This window comes from Papaver somniferum, chromosome 6, assembly GCF_003573695.1.
Source record: "Papaver somniferum cultivar HN1 chromosome 6, ASM357369v1, whole genome shotgun sequence".
Classification (NCBI taxonomy): domain Eukaryota; kingdom Viridiplantae; phylum Streptophyta; class Magnoliopsida; order Ranunculales; family Papaveraceae; genus Papaver; species Papaver somniferum.
The window spans coordinates 76,423,832-76,448,933 of record NC_039363.1 but is presented as its reverse complement, the minus strand read 5'-3'; the positions used below and the strand labels follow the sequence as shown (position 1 = coordinate 76,448,933).

The following is a 25,102-nucleotide window of genomic DNA, read 5'->3' as shown; positions in this document are numbered from 1 at the left end:
TAAATCTGATTTTGGTATATTGAGAATGAACACATGGCAGCTATTTATTGGCTGTTGTAGAGGTGTAGAGGAAATTTTGGTGTAGACGATCCGGAGCCCAAAGAGTTCAGACTTCAAAGATAAGTGATTTTGAGTTGCCCAAGTTGGCAATGGATAAATCACATTACAGAACTATAAGGTATGACAAAGCATATATGGGTAATTTGATACACGACTCTAACGGCGGAAGATGCCCAAGCGGCCAAGCCTGCTTTACTACCACCACGTGGGGACCAAAGGAATAAAGGTGCCCCACGAGACCCGGGTCACTGCTAAAATGCTGCATTAGGTGACCAACCGAGGGGGTTTACACAGTCCTGAGGTACAAAATCAAAGGACAGGGAAGAAGGTTTCAACTTGGAGAAATTGTTTGAAGGACAAGCGTGGGCTAGGTAAAGCTTTTGAGCTAGGTAGCTTAGCTTGTGCGGGTTTTCTGAATGCTTCTATGTTTAGGTAGATGTAATGAAATAGAGAGATGGATTATTTTAAAATCACAAACACGAGACATCGCATGGAAGAGGTCTACTATCCCGGACATGATTAGAATTTTTGGGCGGATTGTTAACTTTGTTATTGTAGGCTTCTAGCTATGGTAGACTCACATGCAAGTGTCGTATTAGACCATAATGGATGAGTGGAAACATAAGTAAAAATTGTTTGTATTTGGGTTAATATTAGAAATCATGGTAACGGGATCTCAAGTCATTTTGATTAATTTTTTCTTGTATATCCATTGCATCACTCGCATCCAATCCGTCGTATGTTGGATAAAATGCCAATATCAAAATTAAAATCCGACATATATGGATTGGATATAGATGAGGTGAAAACCAGACCAATATGTATCATGCTCACCCCTCTAGTTTAGGCCTTTGGGACAGATTTTGGATCAGCAAACCATTTTCGAGTCACAAGCCAAATTTTGGATCATGTTGAACCATAAAATTGATTTTAGTCATTTGGCACATTTTGGGTCACAGTACCCCGTATAGTGTGGGTTTCAGCAGCATAATACTTGACACATCCAGGTGTTTTAAGGATTCGAAGTAATCTTTGAAATGGCTACATGTCACTGTCTTGTGGTTCATGGCTCGTTTCTGTGGTGGCCTGCAACCAGCAGAAGGATGTATTTATATTTTTGTTTAACTAATTAATTGTGTCTTAGCAGTTAACCCTGTTTTAAGTTACTGTCAGGATGAACATTGACATCTCGACCAGTGTAAGGTCAGTGTCGATTAGGGTTCACTGTTAGGTCTTCTTCATCCTTAAATACATCGGTACTTGCATTTAGAGCTTATCATGAAATTAAAGTTAATGGAGGCAGTACAGAGGTACTGAGTTACTTTGAATACTAGTTTCTCATCTATAATATCTCATCGAATATCACAGTACATCACATTTGGTATCACCCAGTCGAATCATTTTATCCCTCTTCTCCTACACCATGACTGGTCCAACCATCAAAGATGTGGATTCTACCACCCGTAAACTGTCACAACTTATCAGAAATCTCACAGATTTACACACTCATGAAGCAGCAGAACGTACTGCAACTGCTCAAGATAAGATACCTTGCTTGCTTTTTTGGTTAAAATTTCTGAAGCCACTCTCTTATTCAGGTTCTTTCTAGAACTCAACCAGAACCACAAGGCTCTCACACTCCTTTTGTTGAGAGTTCCAACCACATACATCTAAAGAGTAATTTCAGTAACTTCTCTAAAGCTCTAAAACTTGATTTTCCTAGATTTACTGGTGACAATCCTCGCAGTTGGATTCGTAAGTGTGACAGATACTTTCAGATCAACTCAATTCTTGAAGAGCAGAAGACAAAAATTGCTTCTTTGTACTTGGAGGGTAAAGCTGATTCTTAGTCTCTTGATTTCCTTACTGGTAAAACATCCATCTAGAGCTGTCAAACGGGGCAAGCTAGGGCCAACCCGACCCTAGCTTGCCAACCCGTGGTAGGGTTAGGGTCAGCCCTAGCCCTAGTACTATTCATGGACAAGCCAAAAAACCCAACCCTAACCCTAGGCGGGTCAGCCCTGACGGGTCGACGGGTTGGCTGGTCACTGTTCGAAATTTTTTAAAAAAAATGAGCTGTGAATGTGGAGATTCGAACCCAGGTCAATTAGGTGGTCACATAGCATACAAACCACTGGACTATGAAAGCGGCTTTGCCCATTTTTCCGTCAATCACATATATGATCTATTTACACGGTATTTTTTTTCACCAAAAATAAAGAGTTAAAAACCCTACAGCAAACCTTTCTCATTTCTTATGCCGCATCACTGTATCCTTCCTTCCTCGGCTCCTCCACCTCCCTCCTTAGTCCTTCCTCTATTTTTAATTTTTTCTTACTTTGCTTCTTTACCTTTTTAGATCAAGATTCTCCGCCTTTCACTTTGCTTAGACCTAGATTTTTCTAGGAATTTGATAATCAGTTGATTATCATTTTTTATTTATTCAATGAGTTGATTAATATTTGTATGGGAAAAATCGTATACAAACCAACATATTTATCCTCTCCTTATATGTCTGTTTCTCTCTTTCTTTGGATTTAATATAATGGTTGCCTGATTTGAATGGATTAAAAGAATGGGTATTCACTGGATCTTCAAATTCTAGACTTGTTCTATTGTGCATCTTATTTGATAGATATATGTTTGTTACCAGCTTGTTTGTGTATACTTAAAGTTAATAAAGATTTAGATATATATGATTTAACATCTTGAAAGTAAGAAATGAACTGATTGTAAGAAATATCAAGGCCAAGTTTTCTATATTTCGTCAAAGTAACATAATTTAACGGGTTGGCGGGTAACCCGCGGGTTGACCCTAACCCGGCTTGTTTTCTAGTAGGGCTATATATGGCAACCCTAACCCGGCCCGTTTAGACAACAAGCCAAGCCGATCCGGGTTGAACAAGCCGGGTTAGGGTCAACCCGCGGGCCGGGTTATTAATTGACAGCTCTACATCCATCTCTTGGCCTGTTTTTGTTAAAGCTATCTGTAATCGTTGTAAAGATCTAGCAAATGATAATTATGTGGATTGTTTTAACAAGCTGTCTCAACTCACATCTGTTGAGGAATATTTTAATCAGTTTGAACAATTAAAAGCGTTAATGCTTAGTAAAAACCCTCATCTTACTAAGGAATACTTTGTATTGAACTTTATTAGTGGATTGAAAGAAGTTCTTAAGAGCTCAGTTCAGATACACAGGCCTACAACTCTCTCTCAAGCCTTCTTTTTAGCTAGATTGCAGGAAGTGGCACTTGCTTCTCAACACCAACCTTCAAAACCCATTCCACTTAAACCTCTTACAACTACTTTTAACTTCAGTAGATTTTCTACCCCCAAACCACTTCCTACAACTTCCACTGTTGAAGCTTCTACATCAAATTCTTCAGCTCCTCCAAACCCACCACCTAAAACTCCTTATATTACATCCATAAGAAGACTCTCTTATGAGAAAATGAGTAAAAGAAGAGCCCAAAGGATTTGTTTCAATTGTGATTAAAAATACCAACCATGCCATAGATGTAAATCACAAAAGTTGTTTATGATGGTAGCTGATGAAGTAGAGCCCCCACCTACACAAGTCCCTCTTGAAGATCACTTAGTTGAATCAGATATGGATATTTCTCTTCATGCCCTTACTGGAAATGTCAATCCTGATACCATTAGAATACCAGGATTCATTAAAAAGCAAGCTATCATTGTGCTGATTGACACCGGAAGTACTCATAGCTTCATTGACTCTGCTCTTGCAACTCAAGTGGGGTGTGAGGTCCACCCTACTGCTCACATGATAGTTATTGTGGATAATGGAGCTAAAACTACAAGCATCGGGGTCTTCCAGCAGCTACAATGGACAATGCAAAACCATCAATTTGTTGTTAATTTGCTCCTCTAGGTGGTTGTGATTTAGTTTTGGGGGCTGACTGGTTAAGAACATTAAGTGACGTCACCTTCAGTTTAGCTAACCTATCCATTTACTTCTTACACAATGGTCAGGTGATCACTCTACATGGTACTTCTTCTAAGCCAACTCTTTTGATGCTTAGTAGCAATGCCATGAAATTTTTTATCAAAAAGAACACTCTAGCCTTAATTGGTCAATTTTTCTCTATCTCTGTATCTCCTATACCAGCTGACATACCACTACCAATGCAAGAATTACTCAACACCTTCACTGATGTTTTTGAGGAGCCAATATAGCTACCACCAGAAAGAGTTTTGGACCACAAAATCACCCTCAAACCTGACTCACAACCAATCAATCTCAGACCCTATAGGTGCCCTTATATCTACAAGTCAGTGGTGGAGTCATTGGTTCAATAAATGCTTAAAAATAGCATTATTCAAGATAGTCATAGCCTTTTTGCATCTTCTATACTTCTTGTGAAGAAGAAAGACAACACTTGGAGATTATGTGTTGATTACAGGAAGCTCAATGCCTTTACCATCAAAGATAAGTTTCATATTCCAGTTATTGATGAGCTCTTAGATGAACTGCATGAATCTAGAGTATTTACTAAGTTAGATTTAAGGGCTAGCTATCATCTAATCAGAGTGCATTTGCCTGACATTCATAAAACAACATTTAGAACCCACCATGGTCATTATGAGTTCAAGGTCATTCCATTTGGCCTCATTAATGCTCCTGCAACTTTCCAGGCACTTATGAGTTCTGTTTGTGGTCCATATTTAAGAAAATTTGTTCTTGTTTTTTTTTTATGACATCCTATAGTGTATAGCCTTACCATCCAAGAGCATGTGCATCACCTCTCCGTAGTTCTTTGACTTCTTAGAGAAAACCAATTATATGTCAAATATTCCAAATGTTTCTTTGCACAATCTTCTTTAGAATATTTAGGACATGTCATTACAGCTGATGGGGTGGTAGCTGACCTAGAAAAGATTACCCGCATGAAGTATTGGCCTATTCCCACAAATATTAAGCAATTAAGAGGCTTTTTGGGTCTTACATGCTACTACATAAAGTTTGTTAAGGGCTATGGTTCTATTTCTAAACCACTTACAGATATTTTGAAGAATAATGCTTTCTTATGGTCACCTTTGGTAGAAGAATCTTTGAATACACTTAAGCACGTTATGTGCACCACTCCTGTACGTGCCCTTCCTGACTTCGCCAAGCACTTTGTAGTGGAAAAAGATGCATGTTCTAGAGGCATTGAAGATGTATTCATGCAGGAGGGGAGAGCCATTGCCTTCTACAGCAAACCACTAGGTCCCAAAGCCTTGGGTCTCTCTACTTATGAAAAAGAGGTACTGGCTGTAGTCAATGCAGTCACCAGATAGAGGCATTATATCACTAGCCATCATTTCATTATTAATAATGATCAGTAAAGCATCAGGTACTTCATGGAGCATAAGATTACAACATTATTGCAGCAGAGATGGCTCATTAAACTTCTTGGGTTTGATTATACCATTCACTACAAGAAGCGCCTAGAAAACAAAGTTGCAGATGCACTTTCAAGATTGCCTTTTACTAGCTCAACCTCCACTTGCAGTGCTCTTGCTTTATAAACTCCAACATGGACTCGGGACATCATTAACAGTTATACAAATGATGTTGTAGCATCTAAGATCATTCCACAGCTGTTAATTAATGCTACTGCAATTCCTCACTTCACTTATTTGGAGGGCATTCTGATGTTCAAGGGTAGGATTTATGTGGGCACTACTACCAATCTGAGGCAACATATCCTACAGTCCATACACTTATCTGCAATTGGGGGTCATTCAGGTATTCATCGCATCTACCTTAGAGCCAAAGCTTATTTTATTGGAAAGGCTTGAAACAAGATAATTTGCTCCTAGTCAGCCAATGTGACACTTTCCAAAGGAATAAGCTAGAGCATCACCACCCTCCTGGTCTTTTACAACCACTTCCAGTACCAGATCAAGCCTGACAACACATCAGCATGGACTTTATTGAAGGTCTTCTTAAGTCACACAATAAGGATGTTATCCTGGTGGTAGTGGACAGATTCACCAAGTATAGTCACTTTATAGGGCTGACTCATCCTTACACAGCACTTACAGTGGCTCAGGAGTTCTTGAATAACATTTTCAAGTTACATCGTATACCAGTTTCCATTGTTTCTGACAGAGACAAAGTCTTTACCAACAAGTTTTGGCAAGAACTCTTTAGAATATTGGGCACACATCTCAACATGAGCATTGCTTACCATCCTCAGTCAGATGGCCAACCTGAAAGAGTTAATGCTCGTCTGGAGGTTACTTGAGGTGTATGACAGGCCATAAACCTAAGCATTGGTTTAACTAGATCCCATTAGAAGAATGGTGGTACAATACCAACTTCCACAGCGGCCTAAAAATGTCTCCATTTCAAGCTCTGTGTGGATATGTCCCTCCTCACTTAGCTTTTCCTACTGTTGCCAATACCGCAGTAGCTTCTGTTGGAGAATACCTCCAAAGAAGAGATGCAGTCATTGACCTTTTGAAGGAAAATCTACACAAGGCACAAAAAAGAATGAAGAGGTTTGCTTACAAGAAAAGAACAAAAAAGTCATTTGTTGTGGGAGATATGGTCTACTTGAAGTTACAGCCATACAGACAAACGTCGGCCTTGCGCAAAAATTTCAAGTTATCTGCCAGATATTATGGGCCATTCCCTGTGATTCAGAAGGTAGGTCAAGTGGGTTACAAACTAGAGCTACCTCCCAGATCAAAGATTCACCTTGTCTTCCATGTCTCTCAGTTAAAGAAAAAGCTCGGTGATGTTGCTTCCACAATACCTTCATTACCCTTGGCTGACTCATATGGAGAGATCATTCTGAAACCCTTAGCTACTCTGTGTTCACGTCAGGTTTTTCGTCAAGGCAAAGATGTACATCAACTTTTGATTCAGTGATCACACATCACACCAGCTGATGCCACTTGGGAGGACTTGACTGATGTTCGAGCTCATTTTCCTAAATACCATCCTTGAGGACAAGGATATTCTGAAGGGGGAGTATTGTCATGGTCCAGTGGTTCATGGCTCGTTTCTGTGGTGGCCTGCAACCAGCAGAAGGATGTATTTATATTTCTATTTAACTAATTAATTGTGTCTTAGCAGTTAATCCTGTTTTAAGTTACTGTCAGGATGAATGTCGACATCTCCACCACGTGTAAGGTCAGTGTCGATTAGGGTTCAGTGTTAGGTCTTCTTCATCCTTAAATACATACGTACTTGCATTTAGAGCTTATAATGAAATTAACGTTAATGGGGGCAGTACAGTGGTACTGAGTTACTTTGAATACTAGTTTATCATCTATAATATCTCATTTAATATCACAGTACATCACGCTATAGTGGCAACTGTCAATGCGTACTCACAAAAAAGTAATGTAGATGCTTGATTTCTTCAATTCAGCAGACCAATATGTGTATAGCGGAAATGATTTCCAATCAAAAACACAATAGTCCCAACGCTTTCAACATGATCAATTGTTGTGTTCTGAAGGTCAGAGAGTTTCTTCTCTCACGTTCTAGATGGAAGGAAACGCAAACACATAAGAGGGAAAAAAAAATGTAAATTCTTCACTGCAAAATTACGTTACCGCACTCACCAGCCATACAGAGCTTTAACACTATTAGTGATCCTTTTACTAATTGATGATGACGAGCCGACAACTACAACATATCCATAGTCATGATTATGTGAACTAAACTTGGTTGACGGATATAAGAGGTTCTTTGTTAGAGTCTATATCTGCAGCATCTGCTACATCCATACTAGACGATTTTTCTGTTAGCTTCTCTTTGGCAGCAGCAACATCTGCTGCATTGGCAACGGAAGTGTGTGCTGTTAGCTTCTCTTTCGCAGTAGCAATAGCTGCATCATTTTCCATCAAAGCCTGCTCTTGCATGGCTTTCATCATTCTTTTCATCCTACTGTCTTCTCCTTCAAGTTGCATGTTCATTATGAGCTCCGCTTGATTGTCAATCGGCTTCAAAAAATCCTCAATGGCAGTTTCCTGCGAGCAAACAAATGAAACATCTTCTTTATCAGATCTGGTTGGAATAAACACCAACGCATTTTCGTGTCAAGCAAAAACACAAAAGCATTCATCTGGCATGTCATGCTGCCACAAGAAAACAGAAGTAAAGAATCCTATTTCCTAAGCAGTGAGATTTTTGGCTTATCATTGACAAGAACTAAAGTTCGACAATTTATTTCTCAAACAGTTAAAACAAGCTCCAACATGCAAATTTTGCAGATGATCTACATCTGTTCTTGGCAGGAAAATGGAGAGTTATTGAGGATCGGTACTACGAGATACAGGATTCCATGTTACATTCAGAAGGCAAAAAAATGTGACTGACATGGTTGTTCTCCTTCGCTGGAGAGCTTGGTTTTATATCACAGAGGAATACTGAAGCTATTTTGGGAACTAGAGTAGAAAGTAGAAACACCGCAATTTGACGAAGTCAAAATCCAAGAACCTAAATCTGCCTAAAACTGAATAAAATAAAAACGATGGCACTATGGAGATATACTTACTGTTTCCTCCAACTTCTTGTTCAATGCCTGCATCTCTTCCACCATTCTTCGGACCTCTGATAAAATAACCTGTTCAGGAATCTTTTTTAAGCATGCCTTCTTTTCATTTGCCTGGTATAAAGAGAACATCACAAGAAGATTACATCCTATATATAGCGCAACGAATCTGTAATTATCAGGCGACTCTAACAATATTAAATTAATTCTTACAAGAAAACGGATGCCAACCATGCTTCATGGAGGTTTACAATGTAACTAGTCAGTTCCTAGAATGGTAGATAGCAAATTTAAAAAGGTTTTATAAGCAGACATGAAATGGAAGTATCAAGTCATCATACATTTGGACCATCATTTCGTGCATATGTATTAACAGATCTACACATCATAAATATGGAATGTTTTAGCAGGAAATAGTACAGTCCAGATTAGTCTCGTAAACATAACATACTTTTGAATGAAACTTCATAAATAAGTGTACAGGTCTACACCTAGTGAGTACTGAGTGTTTTTCAACCAAGAAACGATCAATTTCGGCCAGCCTTCAGATTAGTCTCGTAAACATAACATACTTTTGAATTACATTGAGTCGGAATCAATGAACCTAACCTAAGTTCTTAAGGTTACCCTGTTAGTCATACAATGAGAAATATTGATATGAAAGCAATGCCCCTACCAAGATAGGTTGGTGTATCAAATGAGGCCCTTAAAAGGTATCGAACAAAATATAAATATAGATCTAAAAAGGATGATTTTTGTAATTAATTGCTCCAGGGTTATTTAGGGTTGATTTCTAAATAATCGCATCTAGTAGTAATGAGAAGATATACATATACCTCTCAATTGAACCCATGGAGATCATTCTCTTTTGTATCCTATATGTCTCCATCTGCCTATCTATCTCTAACCTCTACCTACTTATTTCCTACCGAAGAAACACATGAAGGGCTAAAATAGAACCTAGAAAAAAGATAATGACGTGTATCACAGTTTTACTTCTCGAAATGGAGAGTTTTTAGTGTTATTTTAACAAACATTACATCAGAATTACTAATCTATTACAAAGTAGTCTCGGAACTTTGAAAAACAAGACTATAGGGTCAAGTTACATATCACTGATTACTAATCTATTACAAAGAATTACTAATGGTAATAGATTAGTAATTCTGTGTTATATCATCCTTTTACATCAGAATTACTAATCTATTACAAAGAATGAGGTAGCTAGACAGACTTAACCAAGAAACTTTTCTTTATTAGTAGCCATCGATATGGCAACTGTATGCTGCATACATTAGAAGTTCTTTCTTTAAGTTCGACAGCGGAGAAAAAAGGATGATATAACACAAACATATTACGTTCCAACCTGGGTACCGATCTTCTATTCCCAAGTGTTACATTTTGTAAGCATGGAAATTATACCAACACTACTTTTCTACTAACTTCTTAGGAGAAGTAGAATTGTTGAACAAAGCAATGGCAACAATAAGCAAAAATAAGAAGAAAATGGTCTACCTCTTGAATTTGCTTTTGGAGCTTTAATCTGAATGCCTTAATACTTCTCTCTTCATATCCAGACATAACTCTGACAAAGAATACAGCTTTCCTTCCAAAATCCAATAATTTATTCATGGTAATAACAATTAGCCTCCCAGTTATTTCTTTGAATACCCGCTGAAATACCTAGAAATGAAAACAACATGTGAAGAAATGTAAGATTTTGCACAATTTTTTAAATAAACTGGTTGACCGCTTGCACGGTAGGGGGTGACAGAAGTTTTAAGCTAACATCAACGAAATCATGAAGCATCATATCAAACACCTTAACTGCAATGAATTAAGTTGCAGGTTTACCATGTGGACGATTTAATATGTGCCCTAGGAGATGGTAGCAAAAGATCTCAACTGTAACAAAGGGTTCTGAGCCAAAAATTCAATATTTGACTGTTCTCATGAATTAAGAATTTACACTTAAATCAACTGTAACAGATACTGCAAATCTAAATAGGTGTTGAGTCATCGTGATGCCTACAATATCGTTCCCCTAAATGGACTCTGATTTTTGTAAGGCATGTGATTCACTATCTCAACCAAACCTTAAGAACAAATCCAGTCCCAGGGATTTGACAAAATAGAATTTCATTAAGTTACCTGTAGAAGGGTGCTACATACAGCTTAGCTCGACTAAGTCTACTATGATACTGAGACGTTCCCTTCATGAATTTTCTCAAACATTATGAAAGCAACTTCTACACTATATATTACATGATAAAACCAGCAAAATGAAATTAGAGGCTGTGGACCTGTGGTTTTGAGTTCCAACACTACAGAATCAGAATAAAATAACCATATCAACAGTTTTGGGTTAAATAACAACAGGAAACTGGAAACTTAGACGATGCAAATTGAGATGATTCTCTGTAACCCAGCCTATCCAAGAAGTTCTATTAGCAAGCAAGTTACCACAAAATTAAACACATGGATTCAAATAACTCTAAAAACTCTGATTTCAACTGTTATTGGTGTTAGCAAATCAACGATCATGAGATTGTATATGGGTTAAAACAACAATTCGTTTCTGACCCATTGGAATTAAAGCCTTATACTTACCTATCGTTTCAGAAAAGAAATCGCTTGTTGTTTTTCATTGAATTGTTGAATCAGGCCCTAGGCGTATAATATTTGGGGAGTACTTGAAGAACTTCGGGAGTGAAAATGTTCGGTTCAAAGAGAAAATGCGGATGGACGGTGGAAATAAACATTTACGAAGAGCTGAAAACAATATGGGTGGAACTGACTGGGTAGAAAATAGAAATACGGTTAACTGGGTCGGACACTGGATCAGAAAAGAAAAGTCAGCTATCCCCACCGTAAAGAACCCGGAACGTCTATAAGACTGGGTCCAGCGGATGTTACCAAGCTATTCCCGGCAGCAAAAAACCGTGGCGTCAATGGGGATTGCCGCAGGAAGAGTTACCACACGGATAACCATTGTCCGCCTTTAAAAAGTTAAAAACAACTAATGATTCGTTGAAGTGTGCGGCGCATTTATATCTAATGAATAAGATCTCTTTCTTCTCTATATTTATCCTTCAACACGTTATCAGCACGACTGCACCAACGTGCAATTTTCTTCTTCGTTTAATATTGATTATGGATTATTTCTTGAAGATTAGCGTGGTTATGAGCCTACTTGTTTATCATCATGGATGCGTTACCAGGTTGTTGTTTTTTGAACAAAGAAATTTCGTTTTCATAGTATAATATTAGGGTTCCACGAATGTATGACTATCAAACATAGAAATCTAACCGATAGATTTTTATGAATTTTAATATGTTCAACCCAGTTAGGTATTACATATTCATTTAAAATTTCAATCAAATTGGAATATGATGCAATCTCAAAAACTTGATTTTAATGAATATGTGTATGTTCAGAAAAACCCTAATTTATAACAACATAGTAAAACCTAATATTGAAGAATTTCAACCGTTGGATTATGCTTTATTTTTGTTATGTTTTATTGATTGTTCCTGTGGAGCTACTGTAAAAAATTCATAAAGATCCAACCATGGAAGTACTCCAAACGTGATATTTCATGTTGTGTCCATGGAAACATTAATTGGAACAATCATACGGCGCCATGAATATCTTTTTATCTAGCCGTTGGATGTCTTTGAAATTTTATTGTGTTTGTCTAAACGTTATGATGAATATACTGTATAAATTCCATCATCATCGGATATGTTTACAATTGGTTTTTGATCACTACAGTTGGATGATGAAATTTCCAATTTTAAGGTTAACTATATTTGGGAAAGTTTATTATCAATGGGCCTAAGTACTTCATATATAATGGACCATATATTGTTAACCATGACCAAGTCAACCCATTTGACCGGGCGTCGACTAAACAATTCACCGGGTTTTGACTAAACCAACTCGATTCGAAATTGACCTTTTGGACTCAGAAGTACTTGAGCGCCATTAAAAATTTTCTGGTAAGAAGTCATTTGTGTATACAAGGGTTATACTCCCATCATAATAATATTCAATTCAACCGATGGCGATGCACTATTCAAAAGATGAAGGCATAGCTTTTATATTTTCAAGGCAGCATATTGACTTCAGGCGATGAAATGCTCTTAAAGAAGTTTTTGAAACATTCATGAAATTTTTTCCCCGAAAATTTGAATGTTCAGTGGGACGAATTCCACTTGTTAGACTATAATCAATAACTTCAATAAAGATAGGTTGCAAATTAGTACGTCAGATTTTGAGAAAAGATATTTACTCAGAAAGGTCTTTCCATTTTTATCTTTTCAACTTCATTCATTTATACTAAAGTACCAATAGATGCTGAAGTATGATAACAAGAGATTCACGATCTTTTGTAAGATAAATGGTTGAGAGGCATGTTAGATTATCTTGAACAACAATATGTATACCTGTTGGGATAAAGAAATTTCTCAATTTAATTAAGGTAATTGTGGCAAGGATAAATATGGAAAGAACCTCGAAGAACAGAGGGTTAGACGTGCTGAATCATACCAACATTGGTATACTAGAACATGTGAAAGAGTACACATAAAATTATGGTAGAAGATATAAGTCTTTTATAAAAAAAGGATCAGAGATGTGATTCTGGCTCAAGTAATAACGATACAAAGTAAATGTATTTATTGTGCATGAGACAGAGATGTAATTCTGACTCGTTTAAATGAGAGTTGGAAACTTGGTATAAACATTTAACTGAGAATGGTACAAACAATGGAATGCATGTAGCATATAATAGCAACCAATCACAAGATATATAGAGGGTTTAATGGACAACAAACTCACTATATGTTAAAACAAGGTCATACCCCTTCTTGTCAACTTCAGTGGAAATAATAAATTTTCCCAGATAATAAGAATTAAATTCATTGTCAGCACTTATGGAATAAAAAGTATGTCATTTCCATGAGATTGAAATACTCTAAGACACTTGAGATATACTCAAAAGTAATTGAGTTATAAGGATGAAAAGTATCTCATCTTCATGAACGGTAACACTCTAAAGTAAGTGAGGTATTTTTTTTTTGTAATTAATAAGGCCACACCACTTATTACACGAAACTCTTAAGGAAATATATTAAATTGATCATTGAATTGTTTCCTTATATAACACCATGCGATGATTGGATAATTACAGGTAATAGCAGAGGGAAGAAATGTCCAATCTTTGTTGCCTAATTGGTATAAAGATTAAAAGTTACATGATCTCTGTAAGAACCAAGAGCTCATCACACTTTGTTAAATTTCTACGAAGTCTGTGCAAACGATTATTGTATGAAAACTAATTGTGAGAATGGGAATGCATCTATAAATTACCTCAGATAAATGTGAAAGGAATCACAGTTTAGATAAAATAATGAGCGATTTAGTCTATTGAACTATAAATCACTAATATTTGGATAATTAAATCATATCGTCATCGACAATGTAATGTTGGGAATTGACTCATTCAGGTTTTGACATAACCACAAAGAGACTTTGGTTGTGATATGATATTATGTTTTAAAAGAACACAAATGGACATCCTTTTATTTGAGTGAACAAGAAAATGAGAATTACAAAGTTTGAAAGAATGCAAAGTGACGGCATTTCTCACAACCAACTGTTTCTAAAGTACTAGAAACACCACCTCCCCTCACTATGCTTATAATGTAATAAAGCATCTAACTCATTTTACAAAGTCATTCTTTAGTAAAAAGGATTGAGACCGTCCTAAGATGCAAATTGAAAAAGCGGGGTCTAACCACCACACCCAATATTTCGGTTCGATAATCTGTATGGACTAACTCCAATATACTTTCAAGAGAATCAACTAGACGGTCAGACTCAATCTTTAGAAAAGTACATCAAAGAGTTATATCTTTTTTTCTCAACTTAATCAGCAAATCGAACAGGTAGAAATCAGTGAGCCTGATTAATATAAGAAACAACTTGGACGGTGTCAAAAACCAATATCCAAGTGTCAATCAATTCAATCAACAACCCATAGGCCGAATTCAAGAACTGATTGAACTTACCGCACAACCTGTGATATTTCAACTATTTATAAAATATAATGCGGAAAAAAAATAACACATGCACCAGAATTTTGTTAACGAGGGAGCCGTAAATGCAGAAAAACCCCGGGACCTAGTACAACTTTGAACACCACATTGTATTAAGCCGCTACAGACACTAGCCTACTACAAGTTAACTACGGACTGGAATGTAGTTGAGCCCTAACCAATCTCACATTGATCAAGGTATAGTTGTGCTCCTTACGTCTCTGAATCCCAGCAGGACTCTACGCACTTGATTCCCTTAGCTGATCTCACCCACAACTAAGAGTTGTTACGACCCAAAGTCGAAGTTTTGACAAACAAATCTGTATCACATCGAAAAGTCTATTGAAATAGATAAATCTATCTCCCATGGAAATACCTACGAGTTTTGTTACGTCTTTTAATAAATCAAGGTGCACAGGAACCAATTGATATACCGGACTTATATTCCCGAAAAACATCCTAGTAATATCAATCACCTCACAATAATCTTAATCGTATGAAAGCGAAATAAGATATTGTGGAATCACAAACGATGAGACGAAGATGTTTGTGACTTCTTTTTATCTTCCCTATCGGAGATAAATATCGAGTAAATCTTAGAAAATATAGTACTCAATCACGACAGTATAAATTAAGATCAGAACGCGCAGCTACAGAAAAAATAGTTGGGTCTGGATTCACAATACCAATGAAGTCTTCAAGTCGTTAACCTATGAGGGTTTTAGGAAAAACCTAGGTCAAAGGAGAATCGAATCCTGTCGCAACTAGTATCATACAGGAGGTGTGGGGATTAGGTTTCCCAGTTGCTAGATATCTCCCTAATGTAGTCTTCAAATCAGGGTTTGATAGCTTTAAAATAAAGCAATCAATATTCACCATTAGATGGATACATGAATAGATTCAAGCTAATATCTTTCAACCGTTAGATCGAACTTAGCTTGTTACACACAAATGAAATGTACCTTCATTTAGATATGGGTAACCATACCTAAACGTGTACACCAAGTTGGTTCAGCAATATTTAACCGAAGTTATCCATATGAACACTTTCATATCAACCTTATTCATCTTAACCACAACTAGTTCAAATAACTCCAATGAAACTAGTTATAGAGTTGTTCAATTGTTTATATTCTCATAGAAGTGTTTGCACCCAGAAATATTTCCAGGCACTAAACACGATGATTTTGGTGTTGTTGATGAAAACAGGGTTAAAACATAAAATAGCATAAAGATGAGAGACACGAGTTTAACGTGGTTCGGCATGGTTTGCCTACATCCACGGACGAATCCCCTTGGAAAATGATATTTTATTGATATTTAGAATTACAGTGGATTTCTTTTCCGTATTCGCTACCTCACTACCTCCTTTTTACCTCTACCAGGGCGTCCCTATTTATACAGTTGAACACATCCTTTTGAGATAAACTTAAATGGCATTAATATGCCCTGCATGCCTTCAGGCATTAATCTCCCTGCATGCCTCCTGGAATCAATTCTGTATGAAACTGCCATGCATGCCTCCATGTCATAATTTTGCATGGAACAACTTTCCTGTTTTAATTCTGCACTTGCTGGCTTTTGCATGCCTCCTGGCATTAATCCGCATGAAACTGCCCTTGCATGCCTTTTTGTATTAATTTTGCATAATGGATTGATTGGATGATATCCATAACGGGCTGGCAGACTGGATTGACTAGCTAACATGCATAATGAGATGGAAGACTGGATTGACTGGTTGACAGCATAATGGGATGGCAGACTGGATTGACTGCTTGACAGCATAATGGGCTGGCAGACTGGATTGACTAGTTCACAGCATAATGGGCTGGCAGACTGGATGGGGATTCCGCCTGTGGACAGTGCTGAGCAACCTGGCCAAGGGACATGTACGGGAACTAGTTGGCAGCATCGCTGAAAATTTGGCTGGAAACTGCATGGCATCACCATCGACAATATGGATGGAAACTGCATGGCTTCTCATTTGACTGATGGTTGACTTTGACCGTTGACCGGTAGTTGACTTTGACCATTGACCAATCATTGAATTTATACAATCTAAGCAGGTTGGTGGGCTCCATCGGTTGACTGGTTAGCATGCTCGGATGACAGATAAACAATGGCCCATGTAACATTGTGGCCCAATATGCGACAATTTTACTCATGGTACAAACATCGCCCCCTCTTAACCACCAACTTGTTGGGGGTTAAGAAAATTTCTTTTTCCATAGTCAATGATGAAACTCGCCCCCAAGTGTGGATTATTGATACTGAGGTGATTGACAAACTTCTCTTGTTGTTTGCGAAAATCACAATCAAGACGCCCCCAAGTGAGGCTATTATGACTGGGAGATCGGCGGGCAACAGTTGAGCATGTACCATTGTTGTATGCAAAAACTGGACTGAAGGTTGAACTAGTCTGCAACGGAAGCGCGATACTGGAGCAGAGTGGTGTTAAAAGTGAGCTGTAACTGTTGATGTAAAATTAAACTATGGCAGTTGTGTGCGAAAGGGTGTGATCCTTCAATATTTGAGATGGTAACAGACTTTGTGTATTGTTGGACCTCCAATGGTCTTGGTTGTGCTACTGGATAGGATATCGATCTTTATATGTCGTCAATAGTTATATGAATCAGGATAGCAGCAGCGATGTGGACTAGATCGCTATAGTTGTTACGAAACTGAGCTGCAATGACTGTGGTAAACTGGACTGCGACGACCAAAAAAAAAAAATACTGTCCTCTGCAGTAAAGAGAAAAACTGGGTAGTAACAACATTGAGCAAAGATGGTCTGCATCAGCTGCGATCAGCTGGACTGCAGGAGCTACGAATAGAGATGGACTTCAGTAGCTTCGATTAGCTGGACTGCAATAGCAACGAGTAAAGCTGCACTGCAGCAGCTGCGATCAGCTGGAATGCATCAGCGACGAGCAAAGTTGCATTGCAGCAGCTGCGATCATCTTGACTGCAGAAGCTGCGAACATAGCTGGACTGCAGTAGCTGCGATCAGCTGGAATGCAGCAGCGACGAGCAAAGTTGCACTACAGCAGCTGCGATCAGATGGACTGCAGGAGCTGCGAACATAGCTGGACTGCAGCAGATGCGATCAGCTGGAATGCAGCAACGACGAGCAAAGTTTCACTGCAGCATCTGCGATCAGCTGGACTGCAGGAGCTGTGAACATAGCTAGACTACAATAGCTTCGATCAGCTGAAACTACAGCAGCGAAGAACAAGACTTCACTGCAGCAGCTGCGGTTAGCTGGACTGCTAGAGGAGTGAAGAACGCTGCACTGCAGCAGCTGCGATAATCTGGACTGCAGAAGCGACGAGCAGGACTGCACTGCAGCAGCTGCGGTCAGCTGGACTGACAGAGGAGTGAGAAACTCTGCACTGCAGCAACTGCAATAAGATGGACTGCAGGAGCGACAAGCATAGCTGGATTGCAGCAGCTTCGATCAGCTGGACTGCAGCAGCTGCTGAGAGACTAAACTTAAACAGTTCGATAAACCTGAGTGTAACAGTTATAAATAAAACCAGACTACATCAGTTGCGTCCAATTGAGTACAGACTTGATGAACAAAACTGGACTGCATCAATTGTGTCCAACTGAGTGCAGCAGTTGCTTAGGAACTGGACTACAGCAGTTCGATCAATTTAATTGTAGCAGTTTAACATTACTGATTGCAATAATTGCGTCAAAATATTAGGATGTATGCTCGCCCCCTCTTAATCCTGTAACTCGTTGGAGGATTAAGAAGTTTGGGTTACCTTTTGTTTCGATTTCCAGAAGTTGAATTCCGCATTGCATTTAGGTGTTATATAACTCGCCCCCAAGCTTATGGAGTGTTACGCGGCTTGCCTCAAAAGAGTTACTTAAGACCATGAGGTGTTACATATCTCGCCCCCAAGTGATGGTCATCCATGTTGAAGTGATATGCAACTCGCCCTCATAAGATAGTGATTGTCATGCTGCTCAATGCTTGCACAAGGGTGCACAACCCTGCTGCATCTTGCTCGCGCATGGAATGAGGTTGAAAGATTTTCTGCTATCTGGAATTCGCGCAGGGGTCCAATCCCACCATTCCAGATTCGCGCAGAATTGAGATGTGTGCATCTTCACATGCCTTGGCATATGAAAACGCTCGCCACATTGCAGGTGTCCCAGTGAACAAAAGTATGCATGATTATATGAAATGATACAAAAATATTTTATTTGTATTCGTACCTTATGATAAGTGGTATTGCGACTTTGTGTATATGTGGCAGTTAGGATGTCCACTGAATATGATATGTAGTTTTCACTTGATGGTGGTCGTTGACCGTGTGTGATGGCGTCGCTCGAAACCTCAAAAAATAAATTTTTTTCAAAGTCATGATTTTTCACCTCCAATTTGTAGGGAATTGAAATACGATTCCAACGAGCCAAAAATCACTCGATTCGGACTTTAAACGAAGAAGTTATTGCCGAAACAAGATATTCACTTAGCACGCGCGCTATAGCTAGCGTGGCACTGCTGACGGGATCACTTTTCTGACGTGGCACTACTGACTGGACCACTTTGATGACGTGTCAAACATGACTGGATCGCTTCACTGACTAGACCAGGTTGCTGACATGGAAGGTGTTGACTGGATCTGGCTGCTGACGTGGCACACTGACTAAACCATTTTGCTGACGTGGTGGTCACTGACTGGACCAAGCTACTGACGTGGCACGCTGACTGAAACGGGTTGCTAACGCGGCGGTTGCTGATTGATGACGTGGCGGTCGATGACTGGATTGGATGCTGACGTGGCAGAAAGTATTGGTGACGTGCCGCGATACTTTGTTGACGTGCCAGATGACGTGGCGATGTAATTGCTAACGTGGTAGCTGATGTGTCAGATGACGAGCGTGATCAAGACGCTCACGTGGGTGGCAAACAGTTAGCGTGGGTGGAAGCTACCTTTGACATGGGTGAACAAAAGCAAACGTGGGTGATGAGCATAGTTGACGTGGGTGAACGGAGATACTGAAGTAAACTTGACGTGGGTGAACTGAACCCCTAACGTGTGAGAAGATGTTTGGCCGCCGTCCTTTGCCGCCGGCTTTCTCATGATTTGGAACTTTTCGCCACGGTTTTCACGAACTGTGATCTTTCCTATCGAACTTTTTGTAACAGTTTTGTGAACTGTTGTATTTTTTTTTATCTTGCAACGGTTGGTGTAACAGTTTAGGCAACTGTTGTCCTTTCTCCTTGAACTTTTTGCAACAGTTTTGGGAACTCCTTGGACTTTCTGCAACAGTTTCCTGTAACGGTTATTTGAGAAGTCTTTGTGGTCTCTTTTAGGAAACTTTTGTGATAGTTTTCTGGAAGTTTTCCCCAGGTTTGCAAGCGCATAGAGATGCGGGCAACTAGACAAACTTGGACTTGAATATGTTGTGGATCGAACATCCTACCAACATTTTTAGCGATCTTTGCAGTGAGTCAATATTGGTGGCTTCCGACTGTGAAGCTGGACTGCAGTAGTTGCGATCAACTGGACTGTTGTAACTGTGATTAACTGGACTGCAGTAGCTGTGATCAGCTGGACTGCAGCTACTGAAATCAAAACTGGAACCAATCATGTTGTGGATCGAATATACTACAACAACTTTGATGATATTTTTACGCCATCTTTTACCGTTGACCGAACGTCCCGGGGGCGGTTTCATCGGTCTTTGTAATGATGCAGTTTTAGTGGTTTCCGAAGGTAATAGTTTCTGCAAATCTGGAACAACAAATCTGGACTGCAGCAGTTGCGACCATCTGGACTGCAGTAACTGCGAATATCTGGTATGCAGCAGCTGCGATCAGCTGTACTGCAACAATTGCGATCAAACTGGACTGCAGCAGTTACGATCAAACTGGACTGCAGCAGTTACGATCAAACTGGACTGCAGCAGTGGTTTTTGACGGTGTCCAGACTGCTTTTTCACGAACACGATTTTGAAGCTTTCTGAACTACTTTTCTCAACGGTGAAACACGATCCTTTTTTTCGTATTCCCCTTAGTCGGCGCCAATGTTTGCACCCAGAAATATTTCCAGGCACTAAACACGATGGTTTTAGTGTTGTTGATGAAAATAGGGTTAAAAACATAAAATATCATAAAGATGAGAGACACGAGTTTAACGTGGTTTGGCATGGTTTTCCTACATCCACGGATGAATACCCTTGGGAAGTGATATTTTATTGATATTTAGAATTACAGTGGATTTCTTTTCCGTATTCGCTACCTCGATACCTCCTTTTTTCCTCTACCAGGGCGTCCCTATTTGTACAGTTGAACACATCCTTTTGAGATAAACTTAAATGGCATTAATATGCCTGCATGCCTCCTGGAATCAATTCTGTATGAAACTGCCATGCATGCCTCCATGTACTAATTTTGCATGAAACTGCTTTCCTGTTTTAATTCTGCACTTGCTGGCTTTTGCATGCCTTCTGGAATTAATCCGCATGAAACTTCCATTGCATGCCTCCTGGCATTAATCCACATGAAACTGCCCTTGCATGCCTCTTTGTATTAATTCTGCATAATGGATTGATTGGTTGATATCCATAACGGGCTGGCAGACTGGATTGACTGGCTGACATGCATAATGAGATGGCATACTGGATTAACTGGTTAAAAGCATAATGGGCTGGCAGACTGGATTGACTGCTTGACAACATAATGGGCTGGCATACTGGATTGACTGGTTGACAGCATAATGGGATGGCAGATTGGATGGGGGATTCCGCCTGTGGACAGCGCTGAGAAACCTGACCGGGGGACATGCACAGGAACTAGTTGGCAGCATCGCTGAAAATTTGGCTGAAAACTGCATGGCAGCACCATCGGCAATATGGATGGAAACTGCATGGCTTCTCATTTGACTGATGGTTGACTTTGACCATTGACCGGTAGTTGACTTTGACCATTGACCGATCATTGAATTTATACAATACTGGGCAGGTTGGTGGGATCTGTCGGTTGACTGGTTAGCATGCTCAGATGACAGCTGAACAGTGGCACAGGTAACATTCTGGCCCAATATGCGGCAATTTTACTCATGGTACAAACAAGAAGTATACAAGACACAATTGAAGCAAAATCAGTTTGATTCACTCAAATCAATTCATGAACATTATAGCCCCAGTTTGCAAAAGATCGCATTCCTCTTATTATATAAATGTATTAGTTCATGACACAACCGAGTAACATAACCCACTCAAGTATGCAAACGGGTACGCATACCTAAGTAGTCGTACTTGGACTGTGTTCGCCAGTATGCAAACGGGTACGCATAATGTCGTACACTTCAAAACTTTAGTTGAAACCAGTACGCGTAAAGTCACGCATACTCTAGTACCTGGACTTCAACTGACTTCGCCAGTACGGTACATGTACACATACTCTAGCTCCCTGACTTTACCTGACCAACTAGTCCGTATACGGGTATGCATACTAAGTTCCTGTCTTGGATCCACACATATGCAAGTACGCATACTCTGCTTATAATCCAATCATGGTTAAGTGTTATAAACTCCCATTTAAATCATTGAAACATTCTTAGAAGACGACAATAGCTGTCTCACATAAATTATTAGCTTCAAAGAAATTTTCACGTGATCGAATGATCAATACAAAACATTCTGAGTCTACATCAAATGACTGTCTCACACAAATCATGTAAGATGTTACCAGACGATTTTCACATGATCATCTTTTGACTTTTGTCAAGAATATAAGATGAACTTTGTTAAAGCAAAAGCTTACCAACACATATTTCGAGAAATATGTAAGCGAGTTAAACTCAACTCGAAATATCAAATGTGTATAAAATGAAGTCTATATAGCTATACGACTTTTGTCTCAAACAGCAGATAGAGTAGAAATAGACTTCTGAGTGATATATGAGTTTCAGTCTCCACATACCTTTTGTTGATGAAGTTCCACAAGCTCCCCTTAGTAGTTCTTCGTCTGTAATTGATGAACGTCGTGAAGTCTAAAGCTCAACTCCACATTTTATCCTAGTCCGAGACATAAGTTTTGATCACTAAACTTGACAAACAAGCTTGAGATAGAACCGCTTGCGAGTTTGACCGAGCAGTGCTCTAACAATCTCCCCTTTTGTCAATTTTAGTGGAAAAACTATCAATACATATGGATTACAAAATAAATAAACTTTGTAGCTTCTCATTCAAATGCTTGATCTCCTTGGTTCTTAAACATTACTCAAAATCTTCGTCACTTCCAAGTACTCTAGTGATTCCGAACGTGTTCAACTCAGCATCGTAGTTGTTGAAGATCCGTAGCCAAAACAATGAGATAATGGTTGCTCTCAATCATTGTTATACAGTGTCATAGTATTATTACACAACATCAAAGTTCAATTATATAACAACTTTGACAATAATACTACAATGATATGTATCACCCCCCCTTAGTCAATACTTCATCTCACAATGAAAACCACTCCCCCTTACATAATGATCCGTAAACCATATGTATTTGTAGTGTGAACTACACATTAATTCTTCCCCTTTTTGTCAATATAAATTGGCAAAGGTACGAAAACTAGTGGGATCATAATGAAATTTCCATAGAGATACTCCATAACCAAAAGAGAACGTATCAACTTTGTTTCGATGATTTCACATAGTCGAAACTTAGTGTATTCATCAAGGAGTTTATAAAGATACAAGAAAACTCATATAATATTCCACAGCCGCACTCCCCACAAAGATTTGGCAATTAAGAACAAGTTCATTTAAGAATCTCCCCCATAAAATAAAATGCCATTCCCGAAAGAACAACAAGAGCGACCTTACTTTTACAAGAAAAGAAGGATTTCTTTGGACATTAACAAATCATATGAGACGTGAATTTGTATCCAAAAATCTCAATTAAATTAACCACAAAGGAAATGATTAATTTAATCGGAAGTGCTGAACATAAGAAAACTTACGGAGCCACGCAGTACTTTCACAAAGATGTGGATCAGGGAAAGACCAATACTGCGTAATATACAAAGATTCATTCTATTTTTCATCGATATTTGCATAATGACATATAATAGACTTAATCTTCGTTGTCAAAAGTTCATTCTATCTTTCATCAATATTTGCATAAAGATATACGATAGACTTAACTTTTGAACATATATGGGACAAACATAGTCATGAACCTAAATACACATATCCCATAACAAGTTTTGCAATATGTGAAGCCAATAAAGATTAATACTGCAAAATCATCTTCCAAATAACTTAGAATTTAAATAAATAAATCTAAAACATTGCAAGATGAAAATCGTTGGCAATAGCTATGTGTAATCACAATAATTGTTATTCCAAACCCTATTTATCCTTCTTAAAACACATGAATAAATTCTCATAAGAAGTTTCCTAGACAAAATAATTTAAAGATATCTTTAAAAAAACCGAAAGATTCAGGCATAGTCAGCGACCAGATAACGGACAAGAGCGAGTTCATTAGTTGCTTTCTTTAGTTCAGATTTCAGAAAAATAAGGTTCCTTGTTGCAATTTCAAGTTTTTCACGCACGACCCCAAAATCTTGAAGAAGATTTCCAACCAATTGAAGAGACATCTGAATTGGAAGATCTTTTTCATAATCAACTATATGAAAGCAGGTGATGGAAAGAGGGTTTTTGTGAAACTCAATAGTTTGACAGCATCAACTTTGTCTTCCTTTTTGCAACCCTCCATTGTGCACACCATAATTACAAGCAGGGACTTGACGTTACTGAACGAGCATATATCAAAAAGAATTCTTGATATATATATATATGATATTTTCATAGGGAAACCCTAGTGTTACTCATTTACGTTCGGTAACGGGTCGGGTGCACATGGTTCATGGTTATGACCCAAAAATCAAAAACCAGGGAACCAATGGAGCTTAATTTTAGAAACATGTTTTGAAGAAAGTCAAAAACAAGTTATGAACATATGACAGGAAACCTTGGCTCATAAAGAGCACAAAGCAAAAGTTGAAAAATCAACTGTCATCAAAGAAGAACAAAATGAAGTTTTTTCGAAGAAAACAACAAGGAGAAATTTCCCCAAAAAAAGTCACTAAAGAAAGATGATCAACCTAAATATGAAACCAAAGACATATACAGTCTAGACCATTTTGTCAAGAAGAGCGGCTTCTTGAGAGTTATGTGCATCCTCAAATGGTCCCAACGAGGATACACATGATAAGGTGGTCCAGTTGTAATTTGACGAGCATGTAACTCATCAAAGGTGTTGACATTTTCCCTTTTTCTTTCTAGACAAATGTCGTCACAAGATTTTTCTAGAGAATTAATAAGAGAAGGACAAGAATTACCTGAAGCAACTGATTTTCTTGCCTTCTTTATCTTGCACTTGAGACTATTGATACTAGT

At 38.5% G+C, this 25,102-nt stretch overlaps 1 protein-coding gene across 3 annotated transcripts; it reads right to left on the bottom strand.

The window, feature by feature from the left end:
- Positions 1–7,406: 7,406 nt before the first annotated feature.
- On the bottom strand, positions 7,407–11,324 carry LOC113288039. Of its 3 annotated transcripts, none has more exons than XM_026536976.1 (4): positions 11,189–11,324; positions 10,094–10,261; positions 8,582–8,692; positions 7,407–8,054 (listed from the first exon to the last, which is right to left on the bottom strand). In XM_026536976.1, the coding sequence occupies exons 2-4, from the start codon at positions 10,208–10,210 to the stop codon at positions 7,743–7,745; spliced, it is 540 nt and encodes a 179-aa protein (XP_026392761.1). In that variant the 5' UTR covers positions 10,211–10,261; positions 11,189–11,324; the 3' UTR covers positions 7,407–7,742. The 3 variants fall into 3 exon arrangements, with proteins under 3 accessions (XP_026392761.1, XP_026392763.1, XP_026392762.1); XM_026536978.1 differs by having other exon boundaries at positions 10,094–10,252; positions 11,189–11,302; XM_026536977.1 differs by lacking the exon at positions 11,189–11,324 and adding an exon at positions 10,730–11,098.
- Between the last annotated feature and the right edge of the window lie 13,778 nt (positions 11,325–25,102).